General features: G+C 41.2%; 1 protein-coding gene across 4 annotated transcripts in view; it reads right to left on the reverse strand.

The window, feature by feature from the left end:
* Window positions 1–18883: 18883 nt before the first annotated feature.
* The window catches only part of si:ch211-200p22.4 (phosphatidylinositol-binding clathrin assembly protein), a 112528-nt gene continuing 109670 nt past the window's right edge, over window positions 18884–21741 (reverse strand). For all 4 annotated transcript variants that reach the window (XM_039766247.1, XM_039766248.1, XM_039766249.1 and 1 more), the window contains one exon: window positions 18884–19886. In XM_039766247.1, coding sequence (XP_039622181.1) covers window positions 19872–19886 — 15 coding nt within the window. In that variant the 3' untranslated portion in view covers window positions 18884–19871. The remainder of the gene's footprint in view (window positions 19887–21741) is intronic.

The raw sequence follows: 21741 nt of genomic DNA on the forward strand, positions 1-21741 counted from the left end.
GATATGGTGTGCAGTAGATTGGCATCACTCCCCATCGTGGGGTTCAGAAAGTGGATAAATTTTAGAAAATCAAAACTCTTGAGCAATCTTTTGGGCCAGTGTTTATAGCACCTTGTAAAAAAATGAAGAGTGCAATCTGGGTGAGTAGGATGGCCAAGTTGTTGAGCTGAATGGCCAGTTCTTGGTGAAATGTTTCTAGTATTTTAAAGTGAACCTGTTCAAGATGTTGTCCAGATTGAGTGCTTCCAAAGTATGGAGAACAACAAGAAGTAAAGGCACAACAGCCAAGAGTAGCTGATGAAAGAAGAGGAGTCAGGAGTGCCTGAGTGAGTCAAGGCTCAAGCTATTGGGTAGGCTCCATTACAGCATGCTGGTCCAGTTGGGCAGAACACAAGCACTTCCTGCCTTGCAACTGATGCATCCAGGATTGGCTCTGGCCCTTGGTGTCCTTGAGTTAGATTAAACCAGTTTGAGAACTTTTGTATATAAAGAAAACAATCATAAGTGTGACACATCCATCCATTTTTTAACCTGCTTATCCAGTTCAGGGCCAGGGCAGGGAGGGCAACACAGGAACAAATCCTGGATGAGATGGCACTGCCACACTTTGTCACACACACACAAACAGCTGACCCATTTCGAGTCACCACTTGATATGCTTCTTTTTTAAATGACCAGTGAGAAGGTGCAGACTCCATGCAGGTGATGCCCAGGATCTGAAATGCAGCACTAACTACGGTGCCACCCTGATGAGATGAAGCAGGAGAAGAAAACGGAGACTTGGGTTGTTTTGTTAGTGGACGAGGAAAGCGAGGAGGAGACTGCTGGTCTCCCAAAAGATGACAAGAGAGGACCACAAATGGATGACTGCATGGAGAATGAAATATGAATATAATCAATCTAAATTCTGAATAATAAAAAGGGGAGGAGCCTCGGAGAGGGCGAGAGATCGCCAAAGGTGTCAGTTGTTCAGCACACATTTAGGGAATTAGGAATACAAATGTTATAATGAAACAGCGGCTCTAATTCCACATTATTGCCATCATTTTGATGTGTTGTTATATGTGAATCTTCACCTGGCTTAACACTGCTGTCCCCAGGAGCTCAGCCCCAGTCTGTGTGTGGAGTGCATGTCCTCCAGTTAACCCCCCGTCTGTGAGTGTTTAAGGGGCCAGGGGTTAAATGGCGACTCTAAATGAGTGTTAGTGAGTGTGTCCCCCTCACGAACTGGCAGCATCTTCAATGTTGATTCCTGCCTTGCACCTTTTGCTGACAGGATGGGTAGAAGAATGAATTTGTTTTTCCAGAATTCACACCAAGAATCCTCAACAAGAAAGGGATACACAGGAAAATGGATGAAGAGATTAAGACATTTTAAAAGAAGACACAAGAAGAATGGGAACACATGGAGGTGAGAGCTAAAGAGAGAAAGGGGATCTGGAGCAGAGTGGGCTAACCTTGGCAAGGGGAGGTGAGACGAAGTTGTTGGGTGGCATAATTTCCAGTTGTGGCCATTTTTGTTTTTTTGCATTGAGCCGAGCACCTCATAACTTTTGGGGAAGTGGGGAGAACAGATGTGCCGAATTGTGGACACACAGAGAGATCGAGGAGACATAAATGGCCTGGAATCTCCAGGGGTGCCAGTTCAAATGCCACTGTGTGACTCTGAGTGCCTCACCTAACAATGCTGGCCTTGGTGTTATGGACAGCACAGGACTTCTTCACACTGTTCTGGGGACCCCCCACCACCTTCACGTTTTAGTTGGGCATGTTAGATGGGGAAAATTGAATGTTTCATCTTTAAACTTACTTTTTAAGATTTTCTCCATTGTTATCATGACATACTCTGTCCTGGTGTTCCAGTTGTTGTTTAATTTGTTAATTATTAATGAGCATACTGGCAGGTCTGATACTTTCAAGTACTCCATTTAAATTAGAACATTAGAACACTCTAGACAAGAACAGGCCATTCAGAACAACAAAGCTCGCCAGTCCTATCCACTTGCTTCCTCCAAGAAAACCTCAAGTCGAGTTTTGAAAGTCCCTAACGTCTTACTGTCTACCACACTACTTGATAGCTTATTCCAAGTGTCTATCGTTCTTTGTGTAAAGAAAAACTTCCTAATGTTTGTGCGAAATTTACCCTTAAGTTTCCAACTGTGTCCCCGCGTTCTTGATGAGCTCATTTTAAAATACAGGTCTCGATCCACTGTTCTAATTCCCTTTATAATTTTAAACACTTCAATCATGTCACCTCTTCATCTTCTTTTCCTTAAACTGTAAAGGCTCAGCTCTTTTAATCTTTCCTCATAATTCAACCCCTGTAGCCCTGGAATCAGCCTAGTCGCTCTTCTCTGGACCTTTTCCAGTGCTGTTATGTCCTTTTTGTAGCCTGGAGACCAAAACTGCACACAATACTCAAGATGAGGCCTCACCAGTGCATTATAAAGGTTGAGCATAACCTTCTTGGACTTGTACTCCACAGATCGTGCTATATAACCTAACATTCTGTTAGCCTTCTTAATGGCTTCTGAACACTGTCGGGAAGTCGATAGCGTAGAGTCCACTATGACTCCTAAATCCTTCTCATAAGGTTTACTCTCGATTTTCTGACCGCCCATTGTGTATTCAAATCTAACATTTTTACTTCCTATGTGTAATCCTTTACATTTACTGACATTAAATTTCATCTGCCACAAATCTGCCCAAGCCTGTATGCTATCCAAGTCCTTCTGTAATGATATAACGGATTCCAAATTATCCACTAATCCACCTATCTTGGTATCATCTACAAACTCAACCAGCTTGTTACTTATATTCCTATCTAAATCATTTATATATATTAAAAATAGCAATGGCCCTAGCACTGAACCCTGCGGACCACCACTCTTAACATTGTTGGGTGTCTACTCTGCTCATGCTTAAATGTTATTAAAAGAGCAACCTACACCGAACAAAGGCAAAAACGTGGAAACCTTAAAAAAAAGAGAGTTAAGCGTTTGCAGCTATAGCAGAAATACAAATGTTTGTAAAGGTCTTGTAAAAAAGATGGGCTTTTCTGAATACAGAACAACAGAAGAGAAAAAAGAGCAGCTCAATAAATGAGACCAGGCCACTCACGGATTTCAATGCTGGGGGAGATGAACACTTGCAGCCTTGGGGGTCTCCAGTCTGAGAACCATTGGTGTGGCATTTTTTTTAATTAATATTACTGACCCAAGCACTTCAATATCAATAAAATATAATAAATTTGGGGTATACAAAAAGAAAAGAGTATTAAATGACTACATCTATCTACTATACTGTATAATGAAATACTAAGTAAAGTCTGTTTGCCGTCCCTCTGAGCACTCTGATTGGTCAGTCTGGTTTAGCTGTGATTGGTCAGTTTTTTTCTTTGGTGACGTGACCATAGACATATATAGACAGACGCCGCATTCAGTGTGTTGCCCAGTCGACACGATATGTCAGCGCGTCCGCCCTATTGCGAGTGGCAAAAGTGCCATTTAAACTAATACAGGTAGACGTGAAAACCAGCTTTTCTGAAGAAAAAACAATTACGTTTAAAACAGTATCGTTTACATACAACAGATTTTGGTGAATCATTTAAATGCAATTATTTATATCCATTTATACACTAAAAATGGTAATTATTGAATAATAATAATTATTATTATTCAATAATTCCTCCCATGTAAGTAACAATTCTCGGGCTGCCTTCTTCCATCTCCGAAACATTTCTAGACTTCGTCCTGTTCTTATGCAACACAGTACTGAAGTATTGGTTAATGCCCGAGTCACCTCACGTATAGATTACTGTAAGGCTATTCTATCTGGAATCCCACAGAAATGTATCCATTGCTTACATCCAATCATTATATCCTAACAACAGGGTCATGGGGGGTCTGCTGGAGCCAATCCCAGGGCAAGAAACAAACCCCGGGCAGGGCACACAAATCGAATCGCCAATGCACCTAACCTGCATGTCCTTGGACTGTGAGAGCAAACCCACGCAGACACGGGGAGAACATGCAAACTCCACGCAGGGAGGACCCGGGAAGCGAACCCGGGTCTCCTAACTGCGAGGCAGCAGTGCTACCCACTGCGCCACCGTGCCGCCCCATCGCTTATAACTTCTTCAGAATTCTGCTGCCAGGATAATAACCTGCTGTTCTGAATCCACTGAACATATTACACCTACTCTCTCTCAGCTTCACTGGCTCCCTGTTCACTACAGAATACAATACAAAATAGCGCTCTTAACATTTAATGTTCCCCCTACCTCACTGATCTCCTCCAGACTTACACTCCCTCTCGCTCACTCAGATCCTGTAATTTGAAAGTATTCAGTCTGGCAATATGGTGCAGCCTTAGTTTGTGGAAGACAGACATAACTAAAGACATGAGCATAACATGATAGTTGTCAGTTTCAAACTATGTTTCCTCAATGTGCTCCTTGAGAAAAAACATCATCAAGTTTGAGAATTGTTAACAGCTAACAACAATCTACATAGTTAGTCACTAAATACATTTAGCCAAAACGTTGTTTGGAGGCTCACTTGAGCACATAAATGCATAGCTTTGCTAGCTTAGCCTGGCGTAGCTAAAGTAAATCTTATAAAACGGGATTTTCTAATGGCCAAATATAACCAAAACAATTGTTCAGTCTTACCTATGAAATGTAATCCCCCGGGATCTAGTTTGGAGGGTACAGCGGTTTGTAAAATCCCAAGCAGAACATGTGTGAGGCATCTAACCCATTACTTCACTCCACAGCAGTGCCACTCGCAATATGGCGGCGACGTTGACGTGCGATGCTGCTGGTTATGATGCGTCGAGTTATTCTGTGTCTATGGATGTGACGAGATAGGAAGTGTCAGTGCGAGACGCACGAGAAGTAGTAAACCTGTATGAGGCATGCTGAGAGTTGCTTTCAAAGACGGCAAATAGTAACATCTGGTAGGAAGTGAGCAAGCAATATCAGAGTATGACAAGACGGCTTTACGGGATTAAGAGACGGTCACACACACGAATACAGACGAAAGGCGCTGAAGGTACACGTAGGTAAGGTGACCATCCGTCCCCGTTTTCGGACCACTGTCCACACTCAGAAACATGTTCCCGTTTTATCTCCGGTTTCAGCTGGTTCACTGGTATCTCATCACCAGGATAATTTGAACTCGGAGCGCATGCGCGGTGTTTTGACGGAAGTTATGCTTTACAGCATCCTGCAACTTTGGCGAGAAATCACGTGATAACCTTTCGCTTTGCATGTAGTCTACGCTCCTCTAATCCCCCAACCCAACCCCCACCCTCCGCCAATGTCCCCGGATTGGCCCAAAGAATTCTGGTCACCTTAACGTAATGGAAAAGGTAGCAAACAACTTTAGTTCTGGGTAGTACACACATAGTGTACACGCACACGCACACGCACACGCACACACACATATATATATATATATCGCCAAGTACTGGGTATCAATTCAGAGACTCCAGTCTATACCCACAGTCTTGAAGGAGCAGCAAGCTGTAAACGTCCTCAGTACACACTTAAAAATAAAGCAGTTCTTCACGGCGATGCAATATTAGAAATAATTTTGGTAATGAAAAGTACCATCCACATGGAGGATTCACGAAAAATAATGGATTTGTTTACATCAGTAACAGGTTCCGTAGATAGCCATGAACAACTGATAACAAATTTGAGGAATACCAGCGGCTTCACGATTTTTAAAATGACTCTTGCTGTATACACCCCAAAATTAGTTCAGGTCTTCTTGATCTGTTTGTATTCTGCCTGCCAGTTTACAATACATTTAAAAATTCTGTTTTGCCCACGTATTAAGATCCATTTCAAGGCACAAAGACCCATTTTCATATGTAATGAACACTTCACAGAATAAAAAGGTTCTTTGTCAAGCAATGGAGCTACAAGGTACCACTCGACCCGGTAAATCGCCGCTTAAGAAGCACTTTATATTTATAAGAGCGTAATAACCGGAATTAACATGGAAGCTTTGCCTTGCCAGCGCATTCACTTCGGACAATACCAGTCATTTCTTCATCGGGGCAGTAAATGACTTCATAATCCTGTTAGAAACAGAGCGGCATGCAATCAACATCAACACACACAGTAGTGCATTTCCACAGTATGGCATTTCAAATATTAGTGCAATAAAGGTAATACGAGGTTACGATGTTATACAGGTGAGTAGCCAACCGCAATACTTAATCTCGATTACTGCTAAAAATTATATCAAAATCAAAACACAGGGTATTTATGAATAAGTGAAAACTACACAATACTAATAAAAATATACGGAACTGGGCTGGCAAAGCATCGAGTTCGGAATGTGACAGACAGCCCACTAGACAGCATGCATGGAAAAGAACGGACGATTTTACATTTAAACTTCACCTGTTTGCAATAAAGTTTTTAAGGGTGATGACCATAACGTCAAAGGTATAAACTTAACATTGACACATCGTTCAAAATGCAATACAAAACGCTAATTGATATTTTGTTCTTGCCCGTATTTTTACTTTGGTGAAACTCAACGTGGGCGGCACGGTGGCGCAGTGGTAGCGCTGCTGCCTCGCAGTTAGGAGACCTGGGTTCGCTTCCCGGGTCTTCCCTGCGTGGAGTTTGCATGTTCTCCCCGTTTTGGCGTGGGTTTCCTCTGGGCGCTCCGGTTTCCTCCCACAGTCCAAAGATATGCCGGTTAGGTGGATTGGCGATTCTAAATTGGCCTTGGTGTGTGGCTGTGTTAGTGTGTGTACTGTGGTGGGTTGGCACCCTGCCCAGGATTGGTTCCTGTGTTGGCTGGGATTGGTTCCAGCGGACCTCCGTGACCCTGTGTTCGGATTCAGCGGGTTGGAAAATGGATAGATGGATGAAACTCAACGTTGAACACGCAGTAGTATGGACAGTTTGGCATTTAAGTTTGGGAGGGCGTACAAACCATAAAAAATATTAGCATTTTTCAGAATCACAACCGCACTGCTGCATATTTATGTCACATTCCAAGGCACAGATCATCAGTTGCCCGTAAGGCAAACAGTATAACCTACATCTCACTTATCATAGCACGCTTAAAACTTTAAAAGTAACAAAATGTACACAATTTCATTAATGATGCTGAAATGACAGGTTTTTGCCTGCGTGTTGCACATGTGGCAAAATAAGCACTTTCTTATTGTTAAACCAGCTAGTAATGTATGGGTGGTGTAACATCCAGGTGTTTTCAAAGGTTTTCAAAGACATGCGAGTTAAATGGTTTGCCGATTCCAAATTGCCTGTTCACCTCACGATGGGCTGGCCTGGGAGATTGTCCCTGTCCATGGCCGACGCGTGATGTGAGGCGACATTTTGTAACGTACTGGCCCTGTTCCTGCCTTACGCTAACCCAGAACCCAGCTTCCCTGATTCCTTTCTCTAGATATGGATGGATTGTTGTAAAGTTGGATCACTTCATTTTTTATTTGCTTTTCAAATAGACATTTTTGTTTATTAAATATTGTGACCCCCCCACCTTAAAGTCCGACTTTTGGTAGCACGATCTTAAAATATAAAATCAGCAACAAAACGTCGCCGTGACCCGTGAAGGATGAAACGCAAATGCCAACGAAGCGCTGCTGAAGTACAGTATATTAAAGCTGTCAAGCCACGCCCTAGAGGCGGAGACTATGACGATCACATTTTTAAGGCGTACTGGATCTACAAATGGGCTCAGTGAGCCCTCCGAGCGGACTCATTACCCGAGACCTTTGGTAAGAGTAAACGCAGCTCTTGTGATTCTTAATTTTTAAGTCTGCTTCTTTTCCTACAAACGTTTCTTGTTTCCCTGTTTACTCTTCTCCTGCACGTGTAGGTGAGTTATTTATTAGTATTGAGTGCCTCTTATGATGCATATCTAAGCAAATGAAAAGTATTTATACCATGACATTCAATCTTGTTTTCCTTACTATAAGAAATAGTGACTTATCAAAAAAAATTGCATTTATGATTTTTAACTCACTTTAAGAAATCTTGTCAAGTACATTTTGCATACCCTATTGGCAGATATTTTTGCTAAATCAAAGCCAAACAACTCCCATTTAAAATTTTTTTGTCTAGTTTTTTGTTGATGCATTTTTGCAGTATACCCTGTATGATATAATCATTATTTTTATATATTATTATTATTATTATTATATATTATTACTTTGATATAATCATTTTTTATCTGAGATCTGGCCACCTGCCTTTATTGTGGAAAGCAGAGGCTCAAGTTTAGTCCTGGGGACCCCCTGCGACTGCATCCTACTATTCAGTTGTTTTACCTGTAGCACATCTCATTATTTAATTAGACGGTCGTTTTCCTCCTTTTCCTATCAGAAAAGTGCAGGAAGGTGAAATTCAGTTAAGCGGTACACTTTAAAAGTTGAAGTGTCTTTTACCATTTTCTCATTTTTATGGCCTTTGCTGTTGTATCCTAAAAATGGTGTCAATAAGTGAAACAGACACCCGGCAGGGAAAGGTTTCAGCTACTTGAGTGCACATTAAAAAATAAGAGTTGAAGTATTCAGAAAAGCAGAATGAAAGTTACGCTGCTAATGATAATCCTGAAAAACTAGATAAAATACACTAATTTATCCCCAAGTAACACACAAACACCTAATATACTCCAATAAAGACGTGTTGTATTTTGTGAATTGTCACTGGACTGGGTGATTAATGAAGGCAGAAGTCCAACTTAAAGTATGACTTTATAGGAATATATATCTGTGGGCACAGAGAATGGCTGGCATGACAAAAGCTACAGAGTACTCCGTGGCAGCGGTGCTCTGTGAAATGGGGTCCTCATGCAAACCCACTTTAAATCTCTTATAAGTTTCATAGATACACTGAAATATTCCAAGAACACGTTAGTCTTGTGTAATACTTAAAGAGCCATGTAATGGTGACCTTTGTGAAAGGCACTATATAAAAGGTTTCTTGTATATGCGTGTAGCTCACACTTTCAGCACAGGCAGTGGTATTCATATTTGGGCACCAGCAGGAGGACCTCAGGCTTTTTTTGGGCTGTAAGTAAATATCTTCTGCTTGCTTCTGTTTTCAGTGCCCTTACCTTGCATCCTACAAATTAATCTTTTTTACAACACATTTATAACTTGGCTTTAAGTCAAAGAAGGTTTTTGTGAAGTAAACACTTTATGTGTAAATATGCATTAACTCTCTCTCACATGGTTACTTTAACACTCTAAGAGTTCATTCGACACTGGCATATTTAATGTGTGCTGTTAGTGGGTTTTCAGTACAGTAGGATTAGTCAGATTGACGATCGTCGACGCTACGTTTATGGATGTCCTTTCCTGTGATGGAGGGGCGCCCCGTTTAGCAGATGTTCCTGCCCTGAGCCTGATGTTTGTTGAGGCTCCAGTTTTCTTGTGACCCTGTGTTCATGTATGGTATACTCCCTAGCAGGACACTAGCAGATCAAGAAAACCTGAGCTTAGCCCGTGTGATTGTATGTAGCAGGAGTCCTTTTAAAATCAGGAACCCATTAGAATTTCACCAATCATTTACCATGTACTCATGGTTATTTAAGTATGGAGCTTGTTATGGGTCTAAATTTGTAAAAGTTCTTTCTGGAACATTCACGTTGATGGGCCTTTTGGGAACCAAAATGGTTCTCCTATAGCAACAATCTGAAGAACCACTCTGGCACCTTTATTATTAACACTAGAATTACCAAAGCCTACAAAAAAACTCGTAATCCCGGCCCACCTTAAATCCCATCGCACCTCTCCATCAGCGTCTTTTGTGTTGTGTAAATGTGTCAATCAGCACAAGTAGCAAGCAGGCTGCTATCCTATCCCTCAGCTTAAGTCTGTTTCCTTGCGTGTGAGTTGCCTGGAGTTGTAAAGGGTAAATAAGTATCGTTAATTGTAATACATCCATTTGATGTGTGTTTTGTGTCTACAACAATCTATGTAAACACATCGTTAAAACAGAAACGTTTTTCATGTCTTAGTAATAATTGACAAATGTAGACATGAAGTGTATAATGTGAGAAGCCCGAAGTCCAAATATCAAATAAACACTTTCACAAAAGGCACAAGTATATCAAAACAAGTGTGCTTTTTTTCAAGAATATAATTGCAGAAAAAGAACTTGTGTTAGGGTACGACATTGACACGCCCTTAATACGGCTGCTTTGGTGGTGCAGCGGTAAGAACTGCTGACTCGTAATCAAGACGTTCGTTGTTCGATCCCGGACGCCTCTGTTTTGAGTAGTGAGCTGCTCTTATTCTTACTATTACAGAATAAAAACATACATTTGATTTGAGTCGGGCGGCACGGTGGCGCAGTGGTAGCGCTGCTGCCTCGCAGTTAGGAGACCCGGGTTTGCTTCCCAGGTCCTCCTGTGTGGAGTTTGCATGTTCTCCCCGTGTCTGTGTGGGTTTCCTCCGGGTGCTCCGGTTTCCTCCCACAATCCAAAGACATGCAGGTTAGGTGGATTGGCGATTCTAAATTAGCCCTAGTGTGTGCTTGGTGTGTTTGTGTGTGTCCTGCGGTGGGCTGGCACCCTGCCCAGGGTTGGTTCCTGCCTTGTGCCCTGTGTTGGCTGGGATTGGCTCCAGCAGACCCCCGTGACCCTGTGTTCGGATTCAGCGGATTAGACAATGGATGGATGGATGGATTTGAGTCTGTAACAGCCAATGTAAATGTATGGCACTTGTAAAGGTTAGTGTTTATTTTTAATTCCGTTTTTTTCTCTCAGTTGCGTTCACGCTCACCCCAATCTGACACTGCTATTTTCAAATAAAGACATGCTATAGCAGAGGTGAAATCAGATGAGGACGAGGGTTCTACTTTGGAGAAAGAGAACAGAAGCCCTCCCAGCAAGAAACGTCTACTCACATATAAGAACAACGCAGATGGCACCGTTTGGATGCAGCAAGAGGTCAAGCATTATCCTGCCAGTCAGTCTGCCCTACACCTGTCCTTCAATGAAACAGCACGGCTTACAGAACTCGCCAACGTATCGTGCAAAGTCCAGTTTGTGATTATGTTTTGTGATGGACTTTATATAAAAACATTTATATGTTACTTATATAAAAGTCAGATCCAATGTTATTTACCTTGATTTATTTACTTATCTTCCGTAATAACAGTTGCATGGAGCTGCCCAGTTGTGGTTCGGCAATTTGTGTAAATTGCCACTGGACAGGTTTAAATGGCAGTGAAGTGAGCGGGCACTGTGCCCATACAGCTGCAGTTCTCTGATTTGGCATAAAGCTGCAAGGTTAGCCTGCAGTCTCTGAATACTTGATGTTAGAAAGTGCAGCTTCATTTATCAGAGGCATCTGTGACAGGAAGTAAAGATGGGGGATTAGAAAAAAACATTCAAAGCAATACAAGCAAAAATGAAACACATCAACTGGAAGCTGAAGCCATAAAGGACGTCTAATGACATTGTGGGCACCACACAGATGTTGTGACTCCAGTAAAGCTCTCACCAGGCCTACAATGATAAGCAGAAGCATCGCCCTCCTCAGGCATCTGTACTTCATGTCTAAGTGTTCACACATACAGCATTTTTATTTTCCTAGGAACAAGGCGTACATGTCCATAACTAGTTCTTGTTTAACCCGTCCAGATTCAGAGGGACTTGGAGTCTTCTGGGGAAAAGGTGCCCTAAGAAGAAAAGACCTGGAAAAAGGAGTCTCAATCAGGCCTTCGCGTGGATAGATTTGGAACAAACCAGTCACCCTCCTGTCATAAACCAGTCTGAGACCAAACAGGGGACACCTCTGCCTGAAGTGGCTGCCTGCAAAGGTAAACCGGGCACGGCCGGAGCCCATCATTAATTAGCCCGAAGCAGGTTCACTTTAAGATGATGATGACGGCTCTTAAAAGCATCCATCAATTTGTTACCCCAATTAATTCAACTCAGGGTCAGTTTGAGGCAGTGCCCATCCAGGTAGCAGTGGCACAAGGCATGAATAACCTTGGACAGGAAGCCAGGCCACTGCAGGGCAACAACACATTGTGGGTTAATTTAAACTTTTGGGATTCTTCTGGGAGGAGAGCCACAACTGTGCCACCCCATATTAAAGCACCAACATGGAAACAAGGTGGTCATTTTTCTGATGTGTTCACCTCTGATGACATTGGTGTTAGGCCAGCAAATCATTGGGAACTTTACTGACAGAGATGTGCTGCAAAGATTAAAACAAATCCCCAGGATGAGACGAGAATGCAAGAAATTAGAAAAAACAAAAGGTGACTATTCAGTCCATCAGGCTCGCTTGATTAGCTAACACAGACGTGGACCGATTTGCTGGTACCCTTGGAGCTCATTGAAAAAGTGCAATACGAGTCCGGCCAAGTGACTAAATGAAAAGCAATTGTTCAATGGATACCTGCATGCCTTTGATATCCAATCATCGGGTAAAGCAAAGCAAGGGTGAAAGTGTGAGAGTGCGCATTCTAGAGAGATACTCGAAACACATTTGTTGGTAGCCCTAAAAAAGATCCTTAATAATTGGATTAGAGTGGTTTTTCAAAATAGCTGTTCTCTTTAATTGTTGTCACACATCACCAATAATGCAGTCATTTAAAAGGAGAAAAGTAGTCTCTGCAGATTGGCAAAGGAAAGATTTGTCTGAGGAGATCAAAAAGAAAATTAACGACAATCATGTTCAAGACAAGGGCTGTAAGACCATCTCCAAGCAGCGCGATGTCCCTGTGACAACAGTTGTAAATAATAAGAAGTTTAAGGTCCATGGCACTGTAGCCAACCTCCCTGGATGCAGCAGAAAGGGGACAATCTACATCAGAAAAGGGCAAAAGGGTAGCGAGACTGGTTGAGAAAAGGCCAAGGACAACCTCCAAAGTGAGACAAGCTGAACTCCAAAGTCAAGGCCCATCAATGTCTGATGACACCTTCCATTGCCTTTTGAGTGACAGTGGGCTCAATAGAAGAACCACCAGGAGGACTCCACTGTTTGAGAGAAAAACACAAAACAAAATTGCTAAAAAAAAACATATTGATAAGCCACAATGCCTCTGGGAGAAAGGCCTTTGGCCAGATGAGACAAAACTGGAGATTTCTGGCAAGTCACATCAGCCTTATGTCCACCGACGATAAATATTAGGCTTTCAAAGAAAAGCACGCCATACACACTGTGAACCATGGAGGAGGAGGTTCAGTTATGTTTTGAGGCTGGTTTGCTGCATTTGATATGGGGTGCCTTGAGTCTGTGCAGGGGGCAATGAAATCTCAAGACTCTCAAGTCATATTGGACCAAAATGTACTGCCCAGTGTCAGAAATCTCTGTCTCAGTTGCAGGTCATGGATCATCCAACAGGATAATGACCCAAAACACACAGCTGGAGCATTTAACTCGGGAGGAGTGGGCCCAACTACAGTATGTGTGTCGACAAGTGCAGAAGTCTCACTGAGAGCTCGGGAATCGCTTGTTTGCAGTGATTTGCTTCTAAAGGTTGTGCAGCAAAATATTAAGTTGTCATTTTTTTCCATGCTATTTTCATTTGTGGTGTTATTTGAAATATTCTGTTGAGTCAAAACTTTTTTTTTATTAAATACAGAATAAACAATAACAGGTGCCAATTACTTGGGTCAGTTTCAAGTTATTCCATAGATAATTGTGGGTTTTTTTGTGAGGGTTACTAACAGATTTGTCCCAATATCTCATCCAGATACTTCTTAAAAGTTGCCAAGGTTTCTGCTTGAACTACGTGGCTCACTCAGTAGTTCCAGATTCCCACAATTCTTTGTGCAAAGAAGCACTTCCCTGCTTTAGTCCATACAACATTTCCCTGATGTTAGCGATCACATCTATAACTCCTTTGGCATTCCCCTTCGAGTAATTGCTTCTGAAGTGAACACACTTAAGGAAGAAAATCTAGAAAGGACCAACTCTGGAAAATATGAACTCTCAGAAGCCAAAATGAATGAGAAATCAGAGAACCTGCAGTCTACTAGGAGGGTGCGGAGGGCCACTTGATAGACGCGATAAACTGGAGGAGCAACAGCATTTCATGTTAGCAGAGGTCACCTTTGGTATCACATGATGTGTTGAATCCCCACATGACATGGAGTAAGGCATAAGGGGGCCGCTATGTAGAGAACAAAGACAGCAACCAGCAGCTACAGTGCCTCTAAAACATACTTGCCCCTTGGAGATTTTCGCAGTTTATTGTCATGTAACATGGAATTAAAGAGTATTTATGCTGATGAGGGCCCAGGTGAAATTGAACTTCTGCAAACTGGTCTAAATGAATTACAAATAATAAAACACAAAACAATTGATCATATAAGTGTTGCCACCTTTAATATGACACTCCGGTGAGAAGAGCACTGGTATAGCCAATTGATTCAATAGAGATAACCTGTCTGTGCTCAACGGGCTTGCAGTAGAAATGCGCCTCATGTGAAGGACCGGCTTGGGGTGACCTAACTGAAACAATGAAGACAAAAAACTCTCCAAACAACTCTGTGAATAAGTAAAAGAAAGGCACAACATAAGGGATGGAGATAAGAATATGGCCAAGTCACTGAGTGCCCAGTTGAATCACTCACTTGAGAAATGTAAAGAGTGTGGCACAACTGTAAATCTGTACAGCGAGTGATTGTGCAAGAAGACGACTAGCGAGGAAGGCTACCAAGAGATCTCCAAGTCACTGGAGCTTGGAACTCCGTCAGACAGGAGAGGCTGTGCATAGAACTGCTGCTGGGGTACTTCACCAGTCACAGCTTTAGGGTAGAGTGACAAAGAGAAAGACAATTTTTTTGTTTGTTAGTAAATAAAATAACAATAATAAAAAAATCTGCATGACATCTCAGCTGTAGTTTGCCAGAAGGGATTATGGCTAAAAAGACTTAAGACGGTATTCAGATATCCCATCACATTTTGTCATTTTTCAGCCTTGTTCTAAAATCATTTCATGTTTTCCACAGGGTGACAAATGAAAGCAGGATTTTAAAACAGTTTTACACATTTCTTAACAATAAAAAATTGAAATCTCTCATTGACACAAATAGTCAGAAGCCTTCTTAGGTATGACATGAGAATCTTGCACATCTGGATTTGGGGATTTTTCTGCCATTCTTCTAGACAGACCCTCTCAAGCTCCATCAAGTTAGACGGAGACCAGCAGTGGATAGCGGTTTTTCAGGTCTCACCAGAGATGCTCTGGCTGGGCCACTCAGTGACATTAACAGAGTTATTCATAAGTCACTCACTCCTGTGTTGTCTTTGCTTGTGCTTAGCGTCCTTGTCCAGTTGGAAGGCGAAATCATTTAAGGATAGCTTTGTTCAGCCTTCCCTCAACCCCATCTAGACTCCCAGTCCCTATTACTGAAAAACGATCAGAGTGTGCTGCCCCTGGAATGGAAAAACACTGGTGAGTAGCACCATGTTTGGAAAAAACAGAGCACCACTCACTTTGGTTTCTTCAGACTAGAGAATCTAGTTTCTCATAGCTGGAGAGTCCTTTTGGTGTCTTTCTGCAAACTCCAAGCCTGCTTTTGTGAGAGAGAGGCTTTTGTCTGGCAACTCTAGGCCATAGAGACCAAATCAGTAGAGTGTGGCAGTGATGATTGTCATACTGGAAGATTCTACCATCTCCACACGAGTTTAGCAGAGTTCAGCCCAAGTGACCATCAGGTTCTTGTGTTTACGTCTCTTACCATGGCCATTCTCCCACAATGTCCTGGAGCTGGACCCCCAGCTAAACTGAGCTGAGGTGCACTTACTCCAGAGTTCATCCATTTAAGAAATAAAAGTTCAGATGTCAATCCAACTGGCTGAACTTGGAAAAAGGCTCTTCACTCCTGATCCCCATGCAACCTGAGAGCAAATGAGCAAAGGTGAAAAACTGCAGTGTCCAGATGTGCAAAGCTGTTAAACCCGTGAAAACAGACAAGGCTGTCATGGCTGCCAAATGTGCATCTGCTAAACACTGATGGACTACACAAGTATTCACCTCCCTACAATTATTTTGTGTTTTATATTTAAAATTAGACACTTTACAGGGATCCATTTTCACTCTGACATTAAAAAGTCTGTTGATCAGGGTCGAAAAAGCAAAATTAAATCCACTGTAATTCAGTTTTGTGTAAACAATAACACGTGAAAACTTTCAAGGGATGAATAATTTTTAAAAGCACAATACCACATACAAGGAGCGAGTGGGACTGAACTTCTAGCTTTCTAGATACAAAAAGTAGCTGGTTTAAAGTTTGTAGAGATGCCAAAGTAAGATTATTAGCAGCGTCAGTGAAATCTCTACCAAAAGTCATGGACAAAACTGCAAAATTGTTTTAAAAATTCAAATCCTTTATTAAAGGGCACATGGCACTGCAGGAGAGCTCCTAAAGGTCCACCAGCCCCAATGAACAGATGGGTTTCCAAAGACCAACGGGATGCTGTCAAGCGAACACCGCAAGAAGGAATACCGGAGGCATCAGCCAGCACATCCTCTATGGACTCTCAATAGCCCAAAATGGCAAGCTTTCAAGCCATGAGATGCCTGAACTTAGTATCTTGGCCTTAAAATCTCCAGTTTTGTTGAACTGCTTATAGCCTGTGGGCATGATGCTGACACCGTTCTTAGTGCGGTTATCTCCAAATCCAGTGCTTGGCCACTGTCCATGTGGACTTAACACATTCTCTGCGGGTGGGCGACTATTTTTAACCTAGTATGACAGGATGTAAAGTGGCCTTGTCCTAGTGAGCAAGTAGACCCTGTGCCAGGCTGTCATCTTTCTTTGCATTGGTTCTAACATTTGTTAAATGCCAGAATATTTTCTAGCTCCCCATAATCCAGTTAGATTAAAAAATTCAAGTTATTACATAAAATTGCAAACAGACTGGGCTCATTTGCCTTCCCCCTCCACATTTTGGCAGAAGAAATAGAAAAAGTAAGCTGGAGGGAACAAAACATAACTATTAAAACAGAAGTTTTCTAAATAACATCAAAAAGGGAAACCTACAAGTGACAAGTGAATGCATATAAAATAAATGCTTCTTTTTATTTGGAATAGGTTTTCTACATGGCATTATATCCCAACACACTTCTATTATAAATAAATACATTGTTTAAAGGAATGTGCTTTCTAAATCACAGGAATAATTTTGGCATATTTCAATTAAAAAAAGAAAAAAAAAACACACGCAAAAGTATGATGTAGCACCCCACTGTCCTCTTGTTCTTTTATGGAGAGTGTGAATGTGAGCCGATACTGGAGACAACGAAGTGCAGCAGCCTGGAAAAAAGGCTGCAAGAACAAAATCTTTAGAAAGGAAAGCAGCTGGGCCAACCCCGGGGGGTGTTGGTCGGGGACTTGTGCAGGGTGGTTGTTTGGGCCTTGAAACAGCCTGCAGATCTCTGGCAAAAATCAAGATGGGTACTAAGGATTAGAAAACCAGCAAAAGACCAAAGGTATGGAAAGCTTCTTCCTCCACAGCACTGCATCGGCATGCTTTCTGCTATTCACTTGAGGCTTCCACTCATGCCACAGTAGCCTCAATTGTTGGCATGTTACAGGTTTGTAGGCTGGAGTTGGCAGCGACACATTCAAGTCGAAATGAAGCAGCATTCAAGGACCCAACCTGAAAGGCTTCATTGTTCTTGCTAGAGAGTTCCCATCTCTATACGTGTACTACTTGAGTTCCATTGTATGACTCAAGGTAAGTGCTCAGGTTGGTTAAGATATACTACTGTACAGAGGAAGGTGGCTCTTTGGTTTAAAGTGTCTCTTTCTGGCCAGCATGATCATCGGAATTACTTGTGTTATTTTGGTTGTATATATCTGGGCAAAAACATCAATAGATTGACATTAAGGAAAATGTGACACAAAGTGACAGACAAAATCTAACCCTTTGACTCTTTTGTCTTTCAAGTTCTGCTTCATTGGTCACTCAATTCAGCAACACAGACAGAAAAACGTATTCAGGCGTTAAGCTGAGACAACTACACTTTGACCACTAGATCCTTGCTTTCTTTACATATTTCGGTCCTCTCCAACAGAGGACCATTAATTGGTAATGCAGTTAACACTGGGCACAGTCCAAAGACCTTAACTATACACAATAACACCACATTCAAATCGTCTGCATACCACAGATGCAGCTACTCCCATTAACCAGGCAAGTGCCAGCCGGTGCTAATTTGTGAACCACGGAAAGTGCTAATGGACACTGGGATTGGACAGAACTAGGTGAGAAGAAATGAGTGAGACCGTTTTTATCAGTCTACAGAGCTCAAAGCCAGGCAGTACAAGTGTGTAGTTCTGGAGTTATCAACGCATTTTGTGAACAGTCAGCGTTAAGCCATAAAACTCTTCCTTGTACTGACAAGGACAAATCAAACCATGCAAAGTAAAACCTAGAAGACACAATAGAGCAGGATCTGTGATGGGCATTGAAAACCAAAAGAAATTCCTTAATTTCATCTAAGAATTCACATTACATCAGAGGCATGTTTTAATGTATTGCACAAGGTTTGGACGTTCTGTCAAAAAGGTGCAAAAATCATAATTGAGCCAGACAAGTCAAGACCACCTAATACTGTTTAATTTGCCAGTTTCTTTTACTATTTCAACAACACTGGCTCTTACATTTCACAGTCCTTTGGTGCCACCCACTGGTCAGTTTGGCACACAGTTCCTGGTCTGAATTCAATGTAAGACCAAAAATAGAGCGCACAAATATTTTTGTAAATACTATTATTTTCAATTACAGAGCCACTTAGGGAGAAAGACCTGTTATGTTATTTTTAAATCTAAGTATTGCTAACAGGTGAGCTTAAGCAAAACACAAAAGATATTCCAAACTGGTTTTACAAGTCCGTTTAACCTGAAATATGCAATTTTTGTTTTTTTATTGTTGTGCTCAGCACTAATATTGTTTTACCCTGTGTATGACAGACACCGCCATTAAGGTCATATGAAAGAAACGGTTCTTGCATGAAAAACACCTTTAAGCAAACCTGAGAACACAGACACAAAATCAGTTTTTCAATTGCCTGGAAACAGTTTTAGAATTAAAAAATACATTTTACTGTCCTTCTGCATCCTGAATCTTTTAAAATATGTATTGTGCCATGTTTGGCTTTTGTTTGACTGTAGAATGTGCATAAAGCCCATTAAGCAAGGAAAACCATAACTGAAAGGATGAAGTGGCATAAACTGCAGTTTCCAAGAAAACATTTTTATGTACTGACACCCAAGACGATATGTGAATATATGAAAGTTACACTTGGGCCATAAACAAAAATATTCTGGACCTGCTGTACTGCAATTCCAAAGAAATGACTGATAAAGAAACTTCAACTTATTAAAAAAATGCTATATGAATCCACTAATCTAAAAAGTGTAAATCCCTTAGTTTCTTAAATTTTTTTTTTTTTTTTAAACATCAAATCAACTTTTTTCTGCTTTTAGTGTAAAAGAATGGCAAACTAATCTGGTTCATAGATATACGAATTTCAAAAGATCAAAGGGCGACAGAGTGCATGTTTAATTGTTTGTTTCTCTGAACCATCATCCATTCATTCATCATTCCACAACTCCTGGTCCCAATCCACATTTTGTTTCAGATTGTTCTCCTTTAACTTCACAAACCTTAGTAACAAACTGAAAGCACCAGGCTCTTCCATCAGGTAAACAAAGAATCAGAACAGAGATGTCTGCTTTGATCTGCTTCAAATGGATGTGGAAAAATAATAGTGAGTGGAGGGATAAATTACTGGAGCAGTAAGAATACAACAGTTTGAAGTCAATGTGCTACGTCCTTCCGGCCGTCTCCTGGTATTTGGTGTTGATAGTAATTTCTGCCACATTGCTTCTTGTTTTCTACATAAACTGCATCTGGAACAGAAACAAAAGAATGAAAATGTTAAAAGGAGAAATTTCAAACAGTTAATTAAATGTTTAAGAAGCTCTAAAGCAGCACAAAAAATACAAAAAATTACCAGTAACATTTCACGATACTACCTATTTGACACCACAGCAAAAACAGAAATCCCATTCAATTGTGTTTTATTAAAATACTTCCAATATTCTAGTGAACAATATTGTGCCCTTTTCTGTAATAGAATATAAAATATAAAAATACTAAGAGTAAGAGAAGCTTTTATTGTTATGTCCATCAAGCAGTTACCCAATCATTATTTAAGTAAACTAATATTGGTATTTATAAACAGAAAAATAATGTGGGGCTCAAATTTTAGTGTGTGATAGACACATGGATTCCCCCAGGGTAACAAGTTTAAGGTAGTGTCATCATCTTTGGGGGCTGGTGGATTTCAGCAGAGTTTATAAAGAATAATATCATCACAGAATACTTGGTTTATCTTATCACGTGCACATTCTAAATTTCTTTTAAATTCTCTCTTCAGTAACTAAGAAATACTGCTAAAAATCAATGCTAAAGATAACATCCTTTTAAAATCTACTTAGTTACAGAATTACTTTGTTAGGTTTATAACATATGCTATTGTAATCTTTATATTTGCACCATTTTTGAACCAATTTAAATTAAACACTAAATAGTGTTTAAGTATGTTCTCAAAGAATGCACAAATCTACTTCTGAACTAACTCCAAAAGAAGATAAAAATGCTAATAACAAAAGCCTGTGTGTGTGTGTTTTTTTTTTTTTCCCTTCCTGTAACAGGTACAATTCCAATCCAAAATAACAGGTACTTTCCAGACATGACTTCTGCATTTGACACAGGGGATACGAGGAGAAGGTGGGTAAAGTCCATTAACCTGGGCGTGTGGCCTTCGTCCATGGATATGTCAGAGGAGTTGCCTTGGCCTCTGGGCGAGTGGAGTGGGGCAAAACAGACAAAACTGCTGGGAGAGTGTGGTGCCCCAGAAGGCTGGAGGGACATGACAAAATGGCAGCTGAATAATCCAACAGTCATTTTTAAGTGTCACTCGCCACCAGTCTGACAAAGTGCGGATTCCATTCTTTCATTTTCTTGCACTCTTGGGTCATTACAATATGTTGTCTTTACCCACTTTTTTCTCATGTATTAGTAATTTTGGTACAAGTATCGGTTCTTGTGACATCTCTATTAGGGACAGGCTTTTACATTTTTAGAAGTGTTACCATTTGCTTTACCGTATCTAAAACATTATACAGTGATCCCTCGCTATATCGCGCTTCGACTTTTGCGCCTTCACTCCATCGCGGATTTTAAATATAAGCATATCTAAATATATATCATGGATTTTTCGCTGGTTCGCGGATTTCTACAGACAATGGGTCTTTAATTTAAAGTACATGCTTCCTCAGTTTGTTTGCCCAGTTGATTTCATACAAGGGACGCTATTGGCGGATGGCTTAGAAGCTACCCAATCAGAGCATGTATTACGTATTAACTAAAACTCCTCAATGATATACGATGTGCTTCCCGAGCGGTGCTTGATTGTTTGCTTTTCTCGGTCTGTCTCACTCTGTCTGACATGCTTATCGCCTGACGGAAGGGGTGTGAGCAGAGGGGCTGTTTGTACAGAGGCTGTTTGTTTAGAAGATACGGACCCACCTCTAAAAAATGCTGAAAGACTACCTTCACATTGCTCCCTTCTTTGCGGCTGCTTTATCGCGGTGCGCATACTTAAAAGCCCAATAGCACGTATTGATTTTTTGATTGTTTGCTTTTCTGTCACGCTCTCTCTGACATTCTCTGCTCCTGACGGCGCTCCTTTGAAGAGAA

The sequence above is a fragment of the Polypterus senegalus genome, chromosome 10 (genome assembly GCF_016835505.1).
Source record: "Polypterus senegalus isolate Bchr_013 chromosome 10, ASM1683550v1, whole genome shotgun sequence".
Classification (NCBI taxonomy): Eukaryota; Metazoa; Chordata; class Cladistia; order Polypteriformes; family Polypteridae; genus Polypterus; species Polypterus senegalus.